General features: G+C 35.4%; 3 protein-coding genes across 3 annotated transcripts; 2 read left to right on the forward strand and 1 right to left on the reverse strand.

Moving 5' to 3' along the window:
* LOC109846838 lies at positions 472–1,901 on the forward strand. Its single transcript, XM_020416078.1, has 3 exons — positions 472–999; positions 1,082–1,310; positions 1,393–1,901. The coding sequence occupies exons 1-3, from the start codon at positions 472–474 to the stop codon at positions 1,899–1,901; spliced, it is 1,266 nt and encodes a 421-aa protein (XP_020271667.1).
* LOC109850689 (receptor-like cytosolic serine/threonine-protein kinase RBK1) lies at positions 3,655–5,462 on the forward strand. Its single transcript, XM_020420746.1, has 3 exons — positions 3,655–3,876; positions 3,951–4,086; positions 5,339–5,462. Exons 1-3 carry the CDS (start codon positions 3,815–3,817, stop codon positions 5,447–5,449), a joined length of 309 nt encoding a protein of 102 aa, XP_020276335.1. The 5' UTR covers positions 3,655–3,814; the 3' UTR covers positions 5,450–5,462.
* Positions 13,320–20,885, reverse strand: LOC109850615 (histidinol-phosphate aminotransferase, chloroplastic-like). The gene is made up of 6 exons (XM_020420666.1): positions 20,802–20,885; positions 20,594–20,657; positions 19,275–19,372; positions 18,973–19,081; positions 17,353–17,623; positions 13,320–13,555 (listed from the first exon to the last, which is right to left on the reverse strand). Exons 2-5 carry the CDS (start codon positions 20,635–20,637, stop codon positions 17,617–17,619), a joined length of 258 nt encoding a protein of 85 aa, XP_020276255.1. The 5' UTR covers positions 20,638–20,657; positions 20,802–20,885; the 3' UTR covers positions 13,320–13,555; positions 17,353–17,616.

Below are 21,395 nucleotides of genomic sequence, written 5' to 3' on the forward strand. Positions count from 1 at the left end.
TTAGATTTTAGAATTAATTTTTGTTGTTTTAGCATTATTATTGGGAATGTATTACGAATTTATTTTTCTAGGTGACACATATCAGATTTAATTGCTAATAAATATCTGGATGTGTTGAAAAAATTTTAATCTGTGATGAGGAGCTTGTGACTGTAGCAGTGAGAATCCCCCATGATTTCGTATTTTCTAAGATCAATTTTTGGTATTTTTAATTATCTCATTATTAGATAGTATGAAAATGTTAATTGGTTGCGTGTTAATGTAATTTTACTGATTTTAGGAGCTAAAGTTCATATCTTTGTTATTTATTAATGCTATTTATATCACTGGAATATTTTTTGGGTTTGATATTGTAGTAATCCATGTTAGTAAAATGTAAATTGTAAATTTTAAATTATAATTTGTAATTTTTTCAGATTTTGACATAATTCGACTTAGATTCTAACGTGATAATGATTTTTTGCATCGTAGATGGATAATGATGGTGATTGTTCCGATGAACAAAGTGTTATAAATATGGTTCAAGGTGCTGCCCTATCCGTTCTAATTATAATAATTACTGTCATAAGAAGAATGCAAGCAAGGCGTAAATCAATTCGTAGTGGTCCAAGTAAGGAAAAAAGAAGACGAGAGAGAGCTAGAATTGAGCACATAAGTCGAATTTATAATGGTTTTAGTGATAGTTGCGTGAATTATATTAGAATGAGAAGTGGTGCTTTTGCAAAACTAGCGAGTATAATGAGGAACAATAACCTGCTAAAAGACTCAAGGAATATAACAGTGGAAGAACAACTTATAATGACTCTAAACATTCTGGGTCATAAATCTAAAAATCGCATAGTTAGATCTCATTTTATAAGATCAGGGGAGACAGTGAGTAGATATTTCAACAAGGTATTACAAGCAATTATTTGCCTGCGTGGACGGTACATGAGACAAGCCCCCAATGACATTCCCCAAGAGATCATTAACAACCCGCTATACTACCCTTATTTCAAGGTATATCTACACTTTAAGCATATTTAAATGTATAATCAATGTAAGTAAATTTTAATTTAGATGTGTTATACACGTATTATAGGATTGCATTGGAATGATAGATGGGACACACATAGATGCTATGCTTCCGATTAATCTTGTTGCCCGATTTCGAGGCCGCAAAGGTGTTACACAGAATGTGCTTGCAGCTTGCACCCCAAACAAACTGTTCACATATGTTCTAGCAGGTTGGGAGGGGTCTGCAAATGATTATAGGATTCTTCAGGACGCATTGTCTAGACCACAACCACATGGATTGAGAGTCTATGATGGTAATTAATTATAGACTTAACTTAAAATTTATTATTTTTAATATTCAAACTTGACTTAACAATTTTCTTAATAAAATTGTAGGCAAATACTATCTATGTGATGCTGGGTACCCAACCATGCCAGGTTTCATCTCTCCATACCGAGGTGTTAGATATCATTTGAAAGAACATTCGGGTAAAACACCTAAGAATAGAAGAGAATTATTCAATCTAAGACATTCTTCATTGAGGTCTAAGATTGAATCTACATTTGGCACATTGAAGAATCGTTTCAAGATTTTGTGTGCTAAGCCGCATTATCCTTTTCCTATACAAGTAGATATCGTATTGGCATGCACGGTACTCCATAATTTTATTATAACTGTGGATCCAAGTGATGAACTACTCAACAATGATGAAATTAATGAAGACATTGATAGCGAAGTGGCTTTCGAGAATGACACTAATTTAGTTGATTTTACTCAAAATCAAACCCAAAGAGAGCAAACTGAATCAAGAAATGAGTGGAAGACTCTTAGGGATGACATTGCTTGGGCGATGTGGGTGGACTACTGTGATATGTATAATCATGGTGTAATCACAGAGACTTGATTTTTATTTGACTACTGTGATATGTATAATCATGGTGTAATCACAGAGACTTGATTTTTATTTTTGTTCTATTTATGTTCATATATGTACTCAATAACTCTATTTCCATTAATGTCATTCAGTTTTTATTCATGTTGTACTTATTTCATCTAACTTTTTCTATTTAATTAGCAATGGCTGATAATACTTCATTGAGTGGGAGAGATAATCAAAAAGGCAAGGGGGTCGTTCCTTCACCTTCCCAACCATCTCAACCCCCTCAGTCTGTGCATCACGGTGATGGGTATTTTCCATTTCAGCAGTCGTACTTTGTACAACCACCTCAAGCATTCCCGAACATGCCATTCCATGATAGCAGCTACTTTCCAATGCACCATAATATGGGGCCATATTCGAACATGCTCAATTCACCCACTTTGCCTCCACAATTTCACAGTCCTAATCTGAGTGGGGTGCAGCTTTCACACACTAGTGGTAATGGATCAACTCCCGAATCAGGTTCCAAACGGGACCTCATAGAAGAAGGGGTAGAAACATCGCCAAATCCAAAGAAGAAGAGGAAAAACACCACATCCTCCAAAAATGGTGAAGTAGGTGGTTCTCAAGGCAACAAACATTTGTTTTGGGATTCCCGTTATGATGATGAGCTCATTCCATTTCTTGCCGACTTGGTAAGAAAGGGATACAAACCCGACAAAAGCTTTAAGAGAACCGCATTTCATATGGCTTCTCAACACATTAATGAAAAGTTCAACACAGTTTTTAAGTGGGATAATGTCATGCACCGCATCAAAACTCTACGAACACGATTTCGTGATATGGAAACTTGTCGTAATCTTAGTGGTGCTGGATGGGATGATAGTACGAAGACTGTCATTATGGATCCTGAATGTTTGGATAGGTGGATTGAGGTAAATAAAGTCTGGTTAAAGAATATATTTATTTTCCATTTTAAGCAATTTTTGTAATTAATTAAATTATACTGTTTCAGGACAAGAGCTTTAAGAATGCGAAGCTTAGACAATATGTCAATAAACCATTAAGGCATTATGATGATCTTGCCCTTATCATCGGTGATGATCAAGCCACAGGTCAATTTGCTAATGATGCTTGGAAAAAGTTTAGTCGTAGTGAGACCATAAATCTTGGAGATGAGGCGAACTCACCAATGCATTCTCCCCAATCTACTCAAGTACACATTGTAGATGACGAAATATCTATTGATATTGTACTGGACGGCTAACAATGATGATATTGACCATATTATGAGCCCTCAGCCCTATTCAGTTTGGTTTGCATCAATTTAGGCTATGATGATTGTCAGTTTTTCTTGAGATTAGCAACCTGCAATATCTTTGATATTGTACTGGATGGCTAACAATGATGATATTGACCAAATTCCGAGCCTTTAGCCATAATCATTTTGGCAGCTCTGGTTGGCTTTGTGACCATTACAATCTGTTTGTGTTCAGTTTGGTCTGCATATGTTGTTTTTGTTGATTTTTTTTTCCTGCTCGGTTATTTGTGGGCACATGTTGCCTCTGGTTGGCTGGTTGTGTAGCCTGATTTTGTTGGTTGGCTATTTTTGGTGTACTTGCTGTTGTGGGTTTGCTGGTTGTGTTCGGTTTGGGCACTACTTGCTGTTGTGGGTTTGCTGGTTGTGTTCGGTTTGGGCACTGGTTGGTTTGCTGGTTTTGTGTTCAGTTTTGTGTACTTGCTGTTGTGGGTTTGCTGGTTTTGTGTTCAGTTTTGTGTACTTGCTGTTGTGGGTTTGCTGGTTTTGTGTTCAGTTTGGGCACAGGTTGGTTTGATGGTGCGAAGAGAGGTGTTCATGCTGTTCATGAAGGCATTGTTGAAAGGGTGTTTGAAGTGGTTCGGTACATAAGTGCCAAGTCTATGCTCGTTGTTACAATATGCCTTGCCTTGTGCATGCGTGTCATGGCTGGGACAAGGGTCTTGTTGCTAGCTTGTACAGGTATGATATCCTCCAACTGGTATTCGAATTGTTTTGTTTGATCTAGTAAGTTGCTTATGTGCTGAATGATCCAGATACTTGGCGCCAGAGTACTTCATGCACGGAATAGTTAATGAGAAGACTGATGTCTTTGCTTATGGAGTTTTGCTTCTTGAGCTCATAACAGGGCGTCGTGTTGTTGATTCATCTATACAGAGCCTTGTGATTTGGGTATGTTGAAAATTTGTTTGAATTCACCAATCTGATACTCCTTTCTATTAGTATAGAATTAGTCACGACAACAATTTTATACAAGGGTAAGTAAGTTAAATTAACCGGTACATTGATAGTTTTGTGGATAAGAACACACCTTTCTAGCAAACTCATGTCTATTCATAATTCCATGCATCTGTGTCCAAAACAAATTTTCTTCGTCATCACCATAATAGTCGAGCATTTGTACCTCTCAAGTTCTTATAGGTTATTCATAAGTGGAAAGTTATCTATAGTGCTTAATAGTTTAGATACTTGTGATGCTTGCAGTCGTTTCTGCAAAGAAGACTTCTTTTGCAAACATGATTCTTTAACCTGCATTTACTAAAGAAATAATCATGTTCAGAACCTGCAGGTGTTCCACAGAGTAGGTATGGATGCATTCAGTAAGTGAACCAATATATGATAAAATTGAGATAACGCAAATGTTTTGATATTGCCTTTTGCTTGTTCACTTATACATATTTTCTATTAAAAAAACTGTTCCAATGACGTGGACTAAATTGTGCAGGAAAATAGCACTTCTGAAAAATTGTTATAAGCCTGAAACTTCTGAATATTATTCTCAATAGCGTAGCTTTATTTTGCAGACTGTATTTTTCTGTGCTTGCACTTAATCACAATTCATTTTCCCTGGCTGTTGATGAACTGGTGTAAAGAATTTTGTAGCACTAAGTTAAGTATATTAAGAAAATGTCGGAAACTGAGTGATGGGAAGTCGTTAAATATTAGTTGTGATATGTCAAAATTTTGTTTTGTGCTGGTCACTGTATGAAGCAAGTCTTCATGTATGCTTATCCACTCATTCTCCTTGTAGCTTGTATACTAGGTAAATACATACTATTTTATTGTTCGATAATTTGGACTTTCCAGATCTTGTCACGTAGAGGTGAATGCATAGTATTTTATAATGGAAGTGTGTGTAATCATGTCCATCGTGTCATATTTTGAAGTTTTAGTATTTCAATTGGGCATATGTATATATCATGTCACCTAGAGGCATCATGCTTGAACATGTTTGCGGCAACATGGCTATTTCATGTTAAGGTAAATTGCAGATAACTTCTCTCTTATAAAAAATTCGGTAGCACTTACAAACCGTCAACTCATTTACCTACAATGTTCAACTTGAACCTATTATTTCATTAACGAAGTTTCATTAATGAACCTATTATTTCATTACCTACAATGTTAATCTTCATATCTGCAGAATTCATTGTACCTACATGGGGGGCTATACGTCAAAAGAAGTTCTTGGTTCAGTTTATCAAGACGCCATTTACAAAGGTTCCAGCACAGAGTGTTTCAGTTTTCAATGTGAATCTGGCGATGTCTTTGGTTTTCTAAGTTATCTGAGATTAGCAACCTGCAATATCTCTTGATATTGTACTGGATGGCTAACAATATGATAATATTGACCAAAATTCTGAGCCTTCAGCCATAATAAGTTTGGCAGCTATGTTCGAATTTGTGACCATTACAATCTAGTTGTGTTCAGTTTGGTGTGCATATGTTGTTTCTCTTGGTTTTTTTATGCTCGGTGTTGTATCAGTAGTCTGTAGCTAATTTTGAAACTTTGTATGCAGATAAAATCATGGTTTTGTCATGTTACATTCGAACTTTTATATGATTAAGATTACATCATATAACGAGCACAAATAAAGTTGTATATAGTGGGGGTAATCTTACCATGGTGACCATAAACACTTTTCACTACAAACATCAAAACCAACCAAACACAAGAAAAGTGGGAAATGTATTATCAACAAAAGTTTTCCTTTTTTTTTCCATGCGAACCAAACACAAGAAAAATAAATACATTGGTTTCCCATCATTTTTTTGTGCGAACCAAAGCAAAACAATCCATTTCTTGAAAAAGTTTGGAAAACTCAAAACTTATGTTTTTGTATATGGAAATGCATTTCCCTATATCTAGGAAACGAACCAAACAGCCCCTTGGGAAAAATGTGTCCAGACCCCAAAAGCAGAAACTTCATGTGACCCAGTGATAATCATATTTTTATTATAATTTTATACCATCGTTATCTATTTTATATAAATAAATATACCACTAATAATTGTTTTTAGTTTAGTTTGCACATAAATGAATAAAAATATAAATAAATATTATTAAATATAAAAACCCTCAAATTCTCTTTTCTCTATTTTATTTCAGAATTGTGAGAAGCCCATGAAGTTATAAAGCCTATGAAGCCAAAGTGAAAAATAAACTCTTTAAATATTTCATGAATTAATGAAGCCCAAAACGCCAAAGACCATGAAGCAAAACCTTACCTCTTATACGCATTGTGAACAATCCAAAAATCAAGCCAGAAGCCCATGAAGCAAAAGCCCAGAACCAAAACAATGAAGCATGAATCATGAAGAAATGAAGAAAAGCTCAAAGGAAAATCAAGAAGCCCAATGGAAAATCAACAAGCAAAAGGCCCAAGAATCCAAGCCCAAAAGCTCAAAGGCTAAAAATGATTCCTTAAGGCTTAAGTCTCACTAGTGGAAAACCAGGAATCGTTGACGGGCATTCCCGTCAAGAATGCCTAAATCCCCGTCGGCGATAAATATCATTGACGGCTTCCCGTCAAGGATACACCGTCAGCAATAGTCCCGTCAGGGAAGAATTATCTTTGACGGGGTGCTGTTAGTAATGTATATTACTGACGGCAATAACGTTGATGACAAATGCAGTCAGCGATAATAAAACATCGCTGACGGCTATCCCGTCAGCGATGTTATGTATATCGCTGACGGGGCTCCCGTCAGTGATGTTTGTTGCTGACGACAATTCGTCAGCGCTGAACCCACAACCGCTGACGGGAATCCCGTCAGCGATACATATCGCTGACGGGATTACCGTCAGCGATATTATTCACATCGCCGACGGGAATCCCGTAGCGATAACCTATCGTTGACGGGATTCTCGTCGGTGATGTTATATACATCGTTGACGGTAATCCCGTCAGCGATACTTATCACTGACGGGATTCCCGTCAACGATAGGTATTAGCAACTAAAAAAAAATTTGCTGATTATAATCAGTTCCCTGTACATATCAATTCCCTGTACATACAAATCTGCAAACAACGACATTTCTTGCACATTCAAACATCTCAAAATTTCTACAATCCAAATTTCACAAACATCTCTCATCCAATCAATTTTCACGAACATTCGAAATATGTACATTCAATTTTCACGATAAGTTCTAAATCCACAAAAATTTCCACAAGAAACCATACACGCATATCATAAGTTCTAAATCCATAAAAATTTCCACAACAAACCATACACGCATATCATACACGCATATCATAAGTTCTAAATCCATAAAAATTTCCACAACAAACCATACACGCATATCATAATCTCCAATATAAAGATGTCCAATATACAAACACGAGTTTAGGATATACGCATATCATAATCTCCAATATAAAGATGTCCAATATACAAACACGAGTTTAGGATATAACTCACTAAAATAGGTCATCCGCCCTATCCATGTCATCGTTCGCGTTGCCACTGGCGGCTCCATCCCTACGACTCGTGCTCCCAATATCATCATCTCCACTCTAACAACAAAATAATTTAAATTTAGAATCATATAATATTGTGTGTAATCATGTTTTACATATATAATAAGTATACCTGTTTGCTACTCTCTCCACTACCAGTAAATACCTTTTGAGTGGCCAAAAAGTTCATAATCTGGCTTTGCACCCGAGTAGGAACCCGCCTTCTACAAGATTTTATTATTTGCCTGGAAACCATCGCAAAAGTAGCAGTAGGGTGGATCACTCGCATAAGCTCCTCTTGAATATCCTCCCACATCTCCTCGGGAATCTAACCATCTAACATATTCATCATAAAGGAAACAAGCTGCATCGCCTGCTGAGTGCAATCCTCCTGCGGCATGTAAGAGGGCCCCGAGGGCATAGTCGATGGCGTTGAAATCGGCGGAGGCTGGAATGGTGTAGACACCCTCTGAGCTCCAACTCCCAACACCTGGTCCTCCCCTTTTTGGGAAGTCCACAAACTAAATGGCTCACATTATAATTCTGCTCTCTAGTCAGGGGCTCCTGGCTCTGTGCAACAACCTCAGCATATGTGTTTTCCAGAGCTTCCTAAAAGACAAAAAAATAAATTTAAGAATTGGCCTTTCAAAAATAAAAGATATATTTAAATGAACAAGTAAAATAAAAGATGAAGTAGTTCCACAATTGAGGGGGCTAAGTGCTAATAAATGGTATGTATGCATGCATCTTCCTTAACACGTTCACACATATAATTCATGTATGATAATTAAGATGACCAAAAGAAGAGTACAAACAATAAATTCCTAACAAAAGAACAGGCTAATAAGAGCTAAGATAATTAGTTAACCTGCATTTTCTTGGCCAATTCTAGCTTTTGTTTCTTATTCTTATCATCATCGTACCCCTTCCTAAAGTCAACCATCGTCCTCCTGTGCAGTTCTGGCAGCGGGATAAAGGGAGCATTTTGAGAGAGATTTAAAAATATATTTATTAGTTTTATTTATTAAATATTCTATGAAGCAGAGAGAATATATATAGAAGATTAACCCTCATGAGTTTTAAGTTCTAATATTTTCCTTTCTTGCACCTGGACATTGTTCGATATGTTTGCGGAGTAACCCTCTGGTAACTTTGTTGATTTGAGGACTTGACAAAATGTTTGCATCTTAACTTTCAACATCGTAATACGAAAGCAGGCAATTCTAATCTGTCATTTCCGATAATTTTTGGCTGCAGTTCCTCTCTAATGTTCAAAGCAGTTAGATCTTGACGAGCTCATAGATCATCCTTTGATTTATTAGCATCTTGCAACAGTGTGGATAAAAGATTATCACAAATATTTTTTTCAATGTGCATAACGTCCAAGTTGCGACGTGTTTTTAACTCTTTCCAATAGGGGAGTTGAAAAAAAATACTGAATTTTGTCCATCCTGAGGGTAATTTTACGACTTCAGCCCCATCACTCACCACTTGTGCTTGTCTCTTTCGTTTTGGTATCCTTTTGTTAATACGCAAGTTCCTTACTCCAAGTAAATCTTCTTTCGAATAGCGCTTCTTTCCAAACTGTTAGGAATCTTGACCCCAAGATTAGTTTATTTTGATGATAACAAATATTATATATTGTGTGTATTATGTGCTAACATTTGTTTTGCAGTATCAGAGCTATATCAACAATTATATTCAAAGAGATACTCAAGACATAGATGAGTTTAAGGCAAAATGAAGTAAAGAAGAAGATATACTTTATTGGCAAAATATAATTTTATATTTTCTTTGCTTAAAAATTTGTACAAGCCTTGATCACTCACACACATGCACATAAATAGTGTTAGAACACACGAACACATGCTTAGTGTATTGGTTAATAATAGAAACCCCCTATGTTAGCCATTAGAGTTTATAGATATTGAGTGAGTCTTAAAAAATTTTATTTATACTCATTAGCAATTAGAATCTGGAAAAACTCAAAAGATCAAAGTTGTAGGTCTCTTCGAGAGCTTTCCAACAAATCTTAAACCATCTCATTCTGATATCGGATGAGAAAGTTACAGTGAAAATACTAAAAAGAAAATTCTAGAATCTGTGAGTTTACAGTGTAGTCGACTACTATACCTTGTAGTCGAATACTAAGCAATTTTCTGACTTCACAGAGTCTGTTTAGACTCAGTGTAGTCGACGACTATGACTTGTGGTCGACTACAGATGTAGTTTTTCCAGATTTTAGGTTTTGAATAAGTGACTGTTTATAGCCGTTTTGTGTATGTTTTTAGGGGTTGAAAACTTGTCTTTTCAAGGGCTACAAATAGGTTATAAGTTCAGAAATTTGTACAACTCATTTATACACATAAGATCAAACATTTGTGCATATTCACTTTCTAGTTTTCCAGATTTTCATGCTAAGTGTTTAGAAAAAGAGAGTTTCTGATATTGCCTTGGTTTTAATCATTCTTAGAGATTGTATAGGCAATATTCAGAGAGTTAAAAGAATCCTAAGCCATTGCTGCACTTCACTACACATTCAAAGCTTATAGGATCAATTGTGTTCTTGCTTCAAAAAGGATTTCTCTCAGGTTTGAGAGGGTTGATCTCTTGGTTTAGAGATTGGGTGGCAATTAGCATGGTCTTGTCAATTGGGTTTGCAATTTGCATGGTCTTACAAATTGGTCAGGTTTGCTTTTGATTTTGTAAGGTTTTAAAATCATAGTGAAAACTCTCAAGCAGGATTTGCTTGGGGACTGGATGTACACCGGGGAGGTAGAACCAGTATACATACTTGTGTTTATGATGTTCATTTTCTGAGATTGTTATTCTTTCTTTGTAATTTATAATCTACTTTGCAAACTCACCCTCTAGTGTTTAAGTGTAAAGCTTCCACAGATTTTTATAGGAGCGCACTCTATTCTTAAGGGTCACGATCCTACACTTGGTATACATAAGCAAAATCAGACCCTACACAAACCTGATAGCAGGGAACCTCTCAAGCAAATGTACAATCTGATCTTCACCTAATGGACGCGGAGCATCTCTCTTCTCAACAGTACTATCAAAAAACTTGCTCCATTTTTTTGTTCTGTATCTGTGTTTTAGGTTCAACCACCTTCTGTTAAACCAATAACAAAACTTTCGACTGTGCTGCAGATAAAGACCTTTGAATTCTGGACCACAAACTGGACACGCATATGTTCCCTTTGTAGACCAACCCGAAAGATTCGCATAGGCTGAAAAATCATTAATTGTCCATAGTAAAATACCACGTAGTCTGAAAGACTGCTTTGCATGAGTATCATATGTCATAACCCTTCAGTCCAGAGTTGTTTTAACTCATCAATTAGCGGTTCTAAAAATACATCTATGTCATTGCCTGGTGCATGCTTGCACAGTATCAATAATGAAAGTATCATATATTGTTGTTTCATGCAAAGCCAAGGCGGTAAGTTGTAAGGCGTTAATACAACAGGTCATGTAGACCAACCAGAACTCATAATCCCAAATGGATTGAATCCGTCGCTAGACAAACCTAGTCTAACATTCCTGCACTCATTCGCAAACCAAGGAAAAGTTCGATCCACATGCTTCCACGCCTCTGCATCAGCCAGATGTCTGATTTTACCATCATCTATACGTTCTTTCATGTGCCACCTCATTTGCTTAGCAGTGTCTTTATTCATATACAACCGTTTTAGCTTAGGTATTAAGGGAAAATGACGAAGGACCTTTGCTGGAATCTTCTTTTGCTTAAGCATAGACCTTGCTGTCCCATGTGTTGAATAATTTTTACGTTGTACCCACCGTGATACTCCACAAATTAGACACTCCTGAAAATCTTTGTTATCCTTATAGTAGAGGATACAATCATTAGGGTATGCGTCGATTTTTTTTGTAATCAAGTCCTATAACGGAAACAATCTTCTTTGTGTTATCATAATTTTCTGGTATGCTATCTTTTCCATTTGGAATGACTTTTCTCAGCAACACAAACAACATATTAAAATATTTATCTGTCATTCCGCTAAGAGACTTTATACGCAAAATACGCAACATAAATGATAACCTGGTGAACTCGGTGCAACAGATCATTTTCATTGTCGTCTATTAATTTCATTATCTGCGCCAGCTCCTCATGATCAGTCACGCCTTGAGCATTTCCTGTAACTTCAGCATCCTCAGCATCTTCAACTTGATCTATATTAGGAACTGTTAACATATTAGCAAGCATCGTATGTGTATCATCTATCCTCATATCATCTATTCTCCCATCGGACGTACCGGTGTCCGCCATCAATTCCATTTCTTCAAGACATCCTTCCCCATGAAACATCCAATATTTGTACTCATCATAAAATCCTGATATTAAGTGTTTTTGTAAATCACGTTTATCCACCAACGCCCTATTTTTACACCAACAGTAGGGATAATACACGACGTCACTATTTAACTTCCGTGGGTCTGCCAAGGCGTAATGTATGAATTGATTTATTCCATCTTTATATCGACTATCCCTCCATCTATCAATACGAGGAATATCAATCCATGATTTGTCAGGAACTATCCTCATCTATATGATATTAAGCATAATTAGGCAATGTGAATTTTTATTAGTAACACATCAAGGAAATTCAAATTATAATAATCTCGGAGGGAAAATTGTCAGAACATAAATTATGTGAGAGTAAAATCTAACGCTCATATTTTCAATAAGACAATTTCTTAGGAACCATCCATATATGGTTCATCCTTAGGAACCATATCACAGTTTAGATATGATGAAATAGGATGAATTGAAGACATGTTTTCTAAAATGTGGTATCTTGAATATATCAACAATTTCTTTATTTTTTGATTGCATGTGTATAGAAACATATGTTTAAGCATATAGCAACATTCTATGTATAGATACAAAATATATCAATATACAAACTTTTACTTGACCCTCTACATGTAATTGGCAAATAACCGGCATTAACCAATAAAATTCGAAGAGATAATTTACCTCTCCTCTTTACCCTTATTTATAATAGAGTATTAATCTAAATGCTAAGTACATAAGGACACTTCTATGACACAAGAAACTAATTAATAAATAATTTTCTAAATATAACAACTTTCTGTATAAACTAAATCCTCGTATAACACTTCCCCTCAAACCATGTTCGGATTAGAAATTTGTTTTATCCTGTGACTAATTTAACTCACTACAGTACTCCTGAGATCACTACAACACCTGAAATCTACCATAGTTGCTGAAAAACGCTATGGTATTATTTCATAGCGTTTTAATCAACGCTGTGTCAGAACCCGCTATAGTAGGTCTGTTGCTTTACATAGCGTTTCCCCAAACGCTATCAAAAAGTTTCCAACCATAGCGTTTTTATGTAGCTATAAAAGAGTATTCAATAGCGTTTCTATATTGCTATGACAAATATCTTTCATAGCGGTTGAAAAACGCTATTAGTTAGTTTTTATTCATAGCATTTCAACGCTGCTATTGTCTTACATTTGATAGCGTTTGAGTTACTACAATGGCGTTTCAGCGAATGTTGTCTTTCTTCTTTTAATAACATTTCATTAATTGTTTCCACTTCTTATAGCATTTCAGTTGTGCCTATAAACCTTTGAGGTTGAACTAGAAATAACTTCCAATTGTGACAACCATAAAAGAAAATATTTCATTTAAAGGTTCAAACTGATACATAACCAAGTTGTAGCATACAAGAAGAGTCAACACAAATGTGCCAAAAAACAAATACTAGTCTTTGGATAATCCAACATGGAGTACAAGAAATTAACCATAGTACACAGAACAACAAAAATTAACTTTGCTGCATTACATATGACTTGGGAGACTCATCATCTTCAGAAATTGAGTACTAGTACTGCTGCAAAAACATAAATTAACAACACCAAAATTACAACTATAACAAACATGATAAAGTAAACACACACGATTGTAAGATGTATAACTTACCAGCTTTTTAAAGCATAACAACTTTGTCTGATGGCCAAGCTATTGTCGTACCAACGACATCTTCAATGCATTCTAACTCAGATGTCGGTCTCCAAAGAGATGCACTAGGGATCGTAGGGATATCAACCCAAACACGCATAGCATTAGGACCTAAAGGAACAAAGTGAACAACCTGGTTCGGATCACTTGAAGACCAATGTTCTTCAGCAACTATCTTTCCCGAGCCACCAATATCTAACAAGTTGCACTTTTTCTTTGAGTTGTTCACACTCTAGCAACAATGCAAAAACAGTGATATCAATTATAGAAAAGAAACTAGTACAATCAAATATCAAAATAATGATAGTATCAGCAAAAAAGATTACCGAAGGAGATGATATGTTTGTAGATTCCACGTTGTTAATTGAGATATTTTCCAATACAACCTTGTCAGCAGGCTACACTACTTTAGTGCCGATAGCATCTTCAATAGATGTTTTTGCATGAGAGAGAAGGGGACTACCTTGGCCCTGTGCTCTAATAGAGGACTGGTCTCGACACTCTCACGCATACCCGTGGTGCTACTTGTTTCTTTCTGCCGTGAACTTACCTGAAACACAATGAATTTGACTCAACAATTAATATGTCAGAACTTTGATAATCACTGACGCTAAAACATGACAGAAGGAGGCATAGCTGTCAGCATCTATCTGAAAGTTGATTGTGGGCAAAATAACCCACCATAGCTACAAGTTAACATAAAAGGGCCATGTAAAAAGTTTTGCTGGAGCTATTAAAATAAATAATCAATAAAATAAAAGTGACAAATCAGTCTATTTGATCCAGTGCAAATTCAAGATGCCAATGATCAAGCTTATGATTTCAGCCATCCGACATGAACCCGACATCCGACATTTAAAACCTTGCTCATGGATAAAGGATAAAGCATCCAATTTATTATAGACTAGGGATCTAAGTGAATGCATTGAAGGAGGAATATGATAAGATTCACTATGATGTTTACTTGTTTAGGGTTCATATCTGAAGCGCAAAGGAAACCTATTTGAAAGGCATGTTCGATAATAAGAGCTGCCTATAAATTAAATAATCAAACTTATAACAATTATTAAGCACAGAAAAAAGAGCTGCCAAAGAATATAAGATAAATATACTTATATAGAATAATTGGATTCAAAATGCACTTGATTTGAAGCATAAAGTATCATATTCTCATACTATCATACATAATACATATGGAAAATGGCTGAAGATGCTAATTAACCTGCTCGTTACTAAATGTCCGAAGGACAATCAAATTGTCATGCTTCTTTCCCAGTCCATCCTTGACTTTATACCAAAGAATTCTATGTAAGCTTCATCCAGCACAACCAATACTGGAGCGCTAATAATCTTTAGGAGATCTTCATCACTGATTGTACAGTAAGAATGTGATAGCAATCAACTGATATCAGACAAGGTAGACCCATGCTCTAAGCAGAATCACAAAGAAAATGGCTGCAGTTTTGAATAAATAACAAGTAATCAACTATAACTAGAGCACCAGTATGAATAGCTCAACTTTTTTCTATAACAACATGCTAAAATATAATCACAGTTAGAAAAAAGGATGAGCTGTAGAATGGATTGGGAATTTACCTTCCATCTGGATTATTTGGAGATGTAAGGAAAATGCATTTTGGTTTTTCCAGTTTGACAACTTCAACAACGCAAGAAACGTCCAAAGAAAAATCTGATAATCTTGGAACTGCAACACAATGGAAACATATAGACTGTCAAAACTGGTAACAATTTAATTGGACCAGATGACCCTACTTTTTCTTTTTCTTTTTCTTTTAGTTTAGAAGAATGATGAAGCAAAAGTCCCATTGTGTTTCACTTTAAATCATTTACTTTTTCTACAAAAGAAGAAGCAGGTTAAAAGGAAACCAACTAAGTACCTTTGATGACCAGTGCTCCATTCACAGCTTCATCAAACTCGTACATAGTAAATGTTGGAGGACAGTCAAAAATCTTGTCACCAAGATGAAGCACACATCTGTGTAAGACCACTAAGATAAACATCAATATACTTGATGCATGATGTGCAGGATAGTAATGGAATATGGCTTAAATAGAATCAGGAGAATCCATGCTTTAATCTCATAATTAGATCAATAAGTTCATCTGCTCTACAACCAACAAGTATATAATCAGATTCAAGTCCTGAATTTTTTGCAAGAGCAGCATGCAATCAATGACTTTCAGGATCAGGGTAAACATAAGGAAATTTTAATGCCCACAAAGCTTCATTAACCTTTAAGATTTCAAAAAGAAATTTAGAAATTCTCATATTTTCTAACTCTATCCTCTTTGTGTGCGACAAAACACATTTATGTGTTAAAATGTAATATTGGAATTTGGTAGCTCCCAACAGAGAGATGGAGACCAACAAGGGCAGGTCCTGTAAGTATTCAAATTTCGGGAGCCAAAAATAAAAGCTACTAACACCACAATTATACACCTTTGATTCAAGAAATGATTTTATTAACATGTAGAATTAGTTGTAACCCAATATGCAAAGATTCAGACGTTCTTCATGAAAATTCAGAAGCTGGTCAATCTGTCAGTGCAGTATAAGATTTTACTATTACACTAAGCTTAGGCAAGAGTTAGTTATTCGTCAATCTGCTACTTGTTCTCACTATTTAAAAACTACAAACAACTAGCCTAGGAGATAATAAGCTTGTGAATGAGCTTTAGATATATTCTCATTTCATATACCACACAAGTATGAGAAAGAAAAACAATCAAATTACTTAAATGATTATGCCGATGAATTTAAAAATGTCATACACGTTTTCTAATCCAAAAGGTCCAGGCCCCAATTATTGGTGTTTGCATCAAACATGACTCTTGTAAGAGCTAACTGCATAGTATTTGGGAATAGCGGGATGCACTGCCTGAACCTTGCCTGTGATTTATGATTACAATGTAAAATACTGGGATAAGATCAAATTTACTTCCTCCAAGTATAAAAGCAAACATACTGAAATGAAATAGATAATACATTTAGCTTTGGTATGAAAATACATATAACACAAAGAATGAATCACAAAAATGCAAAGTCATGCATAAATCAGCAGATTAGATCCTAGGAAAAGAGTGTGCATGCTTGAGATAAAGATTTCAAAGAGATTAAAAACCTAACCTTGCAATAGCAGAGAGAGAGCCATGATCATCCTTCACATTCATTAACTTTGCAAGGGAATAAACTGCAAACAGGAAGTATTGGATTAAAATTATGATTAACAATGTTTAGCACATATACATGGTTTTCTAATACTTCTTGTCGAGAATTAAACTAATACGCAATTATCATTCAAATACCTAACAGAAAAACAAAATTAAACTCTTACCCAGTTATCAAATTAAACTCAACAAGAATTTCAAAAGGAATTTCAAAGGAATAAGCCTCTTCAGATTGATCCCTGAGCTCCCAGTGCTCTGCATCACAAATAAACCACATATTCATCACAACTAATCTCACAAAATAACTACCCAAAAAAATCAAAAATCAAAAGAAAATGATTTTCAGATTCTCTTAAACCTTTCAGATTCTCAAATTAATCCCTCGAATCTTCAAATAAGAGGGGTTTCAGAGGTGGACGAGAGACAAGGAGGGGCTCCGACGGGCTCATTTAAAGTAGTCACCAATTATGTATAACTTACCAGCTTTTCAAAGCATAACAACTTTGTCTGACGGCCAAGCTATTGTCGTACCAACGGCATCTTCAATGCATTCTAACTCAGATGTCGGCCTCCAAAGAGATGCACTAGGGATCCTAGGGATATCAACCCAAACACGCATAGCATTAGGACCTAAAGGAACGAAGTGAACAACCTGGTTCGGATCACTTGAAGACCAATGTCCTTCAGCAACTATCTTTCCCGAGCCACCAATATCTAACAAGTTGCACTTTTTCTTTGAGTTGTTCACACTCTAGCAACAATGCAAAAACAGTGATATCAATTATAGAAAAGAAACTAGTACAATCAAATATCAAAATAATGATAGTATCAGCAAAAAAGATTACCGAAGGAGATGATATGTTTGTAGATTCCACGTTGTTAATTGAGATATTTTCCAATACAACCTTGTCAGCAGGCTACACTACTTTAGTGCCGATAGCATCTTCAATAGATGTTTTTGCATGAGAGAGAAGGGGACTACCTTGGCCCTGTGCTCTAATAGAGGACTGGTCTCGACACTCTCACGCATACCCGTGGTGCTACTTGTTTCTTTCTGCCGTGAACTTACCTGAAACACAATGAATTTGACTCAACAATTAATATGTCAGAACTTTGATAATCACTGACGCTAAAACATGACAGAAGGAGGCATAGCTGTCAGCATCTATCTGAAAGTTGATTGTGGGCAAAATAACCCACCATAGCTACAAGTTAACATAAAAGGGCCATGTAAAAAGTTTTGCTGGAGCTATTAAAATAAATAATCAATAAAATAAAAGTGACAAATCAGTCTATTTGATCCAGTGCAAATTCAAGATGCCAATGATCAAGCTTATGATTTCAGCCATCCGACATGAACCCGACATCCGACATTTAAAACCTTGCTCATGGATAAAGGATAAAGCATCCAATTTATTATAGACTAGGGATCTAAGTGAATGCATTGAAGGAGGAATATGATAAGATTCACTATGATGTTTACTTGTTTAGGGTTCATATCTGAAGCGCAAAGGAAACCTATTTGAAAGGCATGTTCGATAATAAGAGCTGCCTATAAATTAAATAATCAAACTTATAACAATTATTAAGCACAGAAAAAAGAGCTGCCAAAGAATATAAGATAAATATACTTATATAGAATAATTGGATTCAAAATGCACTTGATTTGAAGCACAAAGTATCACATTCTCATACATATGGAAAATGGCTGAAGATGCTAATTAACCTGCTCGTTACTAAATGTCCGAAGGACAATCAAATTGTCATGCTTCTTTCCCAGTCCATCCTTGACTTTATACCAAAGAATTCTATGTAAGCTTCATCCAGCACAACCAATACTGGAGCGCTAATAATCTTTAGGAGATCTTCATCACTGATTGTACAGTAAGAATGTGATAGCAATCAACTGATATCAGACAAGGTAGACCCATGCTCTAAGCAGAATCACAAAGAAAATGGCTGCAGTTTTGAATAAATAACAAGTAATCAACTATAACTAGAGCACCAGTATGAATAGCTCAACTTTTTTCTATAACAACATGCTAAAATATAATCACAGTTAGAAAAAAGGATGAGCTGTAGAATGGATTGGGAATTTACCTTCCATCTGGATTATTTGGAGATGTAAGGAAAATGCATTTTGGTTTTTCCAGTTTGACAACTTCAACAACGCAAGAAACGTCCAAAGAAAAATCTGATAATCTTGGAACTGCAACACAATGGAAACATATAGACTGTCAAAACTGGTAACAATTTAATTAGACCAGATGACCCTACTTTTTCTTTTTCTTTTTCTTTTAGTTTAGAAGAATGATGAAGCAAAAGTCCCATTGTGTTTCACTTTAAATCATTTACTTTTTCTACAAAAGAAGAAGCAGGTTAAAAGGAAACCAACTAAGTACCTTTGATGACCAGTGCTCCATTCACAGCTTCATCAAACTCGTACATAGTAAATGTTGGAGGACAGTCAAAAATCTTGTCACCAAGATGAAGCACACATCTGTGGAAGACCACTAAGATAAACATCAATATACTTGATGCATGATGTGCAGGATAGTAATGGAATATGGCTTAAATAGAATCAGGAGAATCCATGCTTTAATCTCATAATTAGATCAATAAGTTCATCTGCTCTACAACCAACAAGTATATAATCAGATTCAAGTCCTGAATTTTTTGCAAGAGCAGCATGCAATCAATGACTTTCAGGATCAGGGTAAACATAAGGAAATTTTAATGCCCACAAAGCTTCATTAACCTTTAAGATTTCAAAAAGAAATTTAGAAATTCTCATATTTTCTAACTCTATCCTCTTTGTGTGCGACAAAACACATTTATGTGTTAAAATGTAATATTGGAATTTGGTAGCTCCCAACAGAGAGATGGAGACCAACAAGGGCAGGTCCTGTAAGTATTCAAATTTCGGGAGCCGAAAATAAAAGCTACTAACACTACAGTTATACACCTTTGATTCAAGAAATGATTTTATTAACATGTAGAATTAGTTTTAACCCAATATGCAAAGATTCAGACGTTCTTCATGAAAATTCAGAAGCTGGTCAATCTGTCAGTGTAGTATAAGATTTTACTATTACACTAAGCTTAGGCAAGAGTTAGTTATTCGTCAATCTGCTACTTGTTCTCACTATTTAAAAACTACAAACAACTAGCCTAGGAGATAATAAGCTTGTGAATGAGCTTTAGATATATTCTCATTTCATATACCACACAAGTATGAGAAAGAAAAACAATCAAATTACTTAAATGATTATGCCGATGAATTTAAAAATGTCATACACGTTTTCTAGAAAGAAAAACAATCAAATTACTTAAATGATTATGCCGATGAATTTAAAAATGTCATACACGTTTTCTAATCCAAAAGGTCCAGGCCCCAATTATTGGTGTTTGCATCAAACATGACTCTTGTAAGAGCTAACTGCATAGTAGTTGGGAATAGCGGGATGCACTGCCTGAACCTTACCTGTGATTTATGATTACAATGTAAAATACCGGGATAAGATCAAATTTACTTCCTCCAAGTATAAAAGCAAACATACTGAAATAAAATAGATAATACATTTAGCATTGGTATGAAAATACATATAACACAAAGAATGAATCACAGAAATGCAAAGTCATGCATAAATCAGCAGATTAGATCCTAGGAAAAGAGTGTGCATGCTTGAGATAAAGATTTCAAAGAGATTAAAAACCTAACCTTGCAATAGCGGAGAGAGAGCCATGATCATCCTTCACATTCATTAACTTTGCAAGGGAATAAACTGCAAACAGGAAGTATTGGATTAAAATTATGATTAACAATGTTTAGCACATATACATGGTTTTCTAATACTTCTTGTCGAGAATTAAACTAATACGCAATTATCATTCAAATACCTAACAGAAAAACAAAATTAAACTCTTACCCAGTTATCAAATTAAACTCAACAAGAATTTCAAAAGGAATTTCAAAGGAATAAGCCTCTTCAGATTGATCCCTGAGCTCCCAGTCGACTCAGAGATGGCACCGGCGACGACTCGGAGGCGGCAGCGACGAGTCGGAGGGATGTTAGGGTTTGGATGAAAGAAAAGGAACGGGAACTGGGATTATTTGTTGATTCTCGATTGGGGGTTTTTAGAATGGTTTTCAACATGCGGTTTTAATTTTTGGTGTCCCGCTTAAAGATTTCAACGCCCCAGAACAAAAATAAAAGCGATCAATTATTGATAGCGTTTAAAATTTTTCAAAGGCTATCAAAAAATATGGCACATATAATCTATAGCATTTACAACATAAACGCTATCATTCAACTCTATAAAAAAACAGTTTTGTTGTAGTGGATATAATAGTATTGGGGACCATAGTAAGTTAAATTTTGAATAATTCATTGGGTCCGATTTGTTATTAACATCTCTGATACATGTGTAATGTTTGGGGACTTACCATTATAAGGTGATATAATATTAGAATATAATGGTATAGTATTAGAATATGACAACAAATATTCATATTGACCTTA

The sequence above is a fragment of the Asparagus officinalis genome, chromosome 7 (genome assembly GCF_001876935.1).
Source record: "Asparagus officinalis chromosome 7, Aspof.V1, whole genome shotgun sequence".
Classification (NCBI taxonomy): Eukaryota; Viridiplantae; Streptophyta; class Magnoliopsida; order Asparagales; family Asparagaceae; genus Asparagus; species Asparagus officinalis.

Excerpts from the sequence above, each read along its gene's own strand:
- LOC109846838 (XM_020416078.1), top strand. The coding sequence starts at position 472 with ATGGATAATGATGGTGATTGTTCCGATGAACAAAGTGTTATAAATATG. Across the intron at positions 1,000-1,081 it reads TATACTACCCTTATTTCAAG|GATTGCATTGGAATGATAGA; the intron begins GTATATCTACAC and ends CACGTATTATAG. Across the intron at positions 1,311-1,392 it reads TGGATTGAGAGTCTATGATG|GCAAATACTATCTATGTGAT; the intron begins GTAATTAATTAT and ends ATAAAATTGTAG.
- LOC109850689 (XM_020420746.1), top strand. The coding sequence starts at position 3,815 with ATGCCTTGCCTTGTGCATGCGTGTCATGGCTGGGACAAGGGTCTTGTT. Across the intron at positions 3,877-3,950 it reads CTTGTTGCTAGCTTGTACAG|ATACTTGGCGCCAGAGTACT; the intron begins GTATGATATCCT and ends TGAATGATCCAG. Across the intron at positions 4,087-5,338 it reads TACAGAGCCTTGTGATTTGG|AATTCATTGTACCTACATGG; the intron begins GTATGTTGAAAA and ends TCATATCTGCAG.
- LOC109850615 (XM_020420666.1), bottom strand. The coding sequence starts at position 20,637 with ATGAATGTGAAGGATGATCATGGCTCTCTCTCCGCTATTGCAAG. Across the intron at positions 19,373-20,593 it reads TCTCTCTCCGCTATTGCAAG|ATGTGTGCTTCATCTTGGTG; the intron begins GTTAGGTTTTTA and ends GGTCTTCCACAG. Across the intron at positions 19,082-19,274 it reads TGGAGCACTGGTCATCAAAG|TTCCAAGATTATCAGATTTT; the intron begins GTACTTAGTTGG and ends ATTGTGTTGCAG.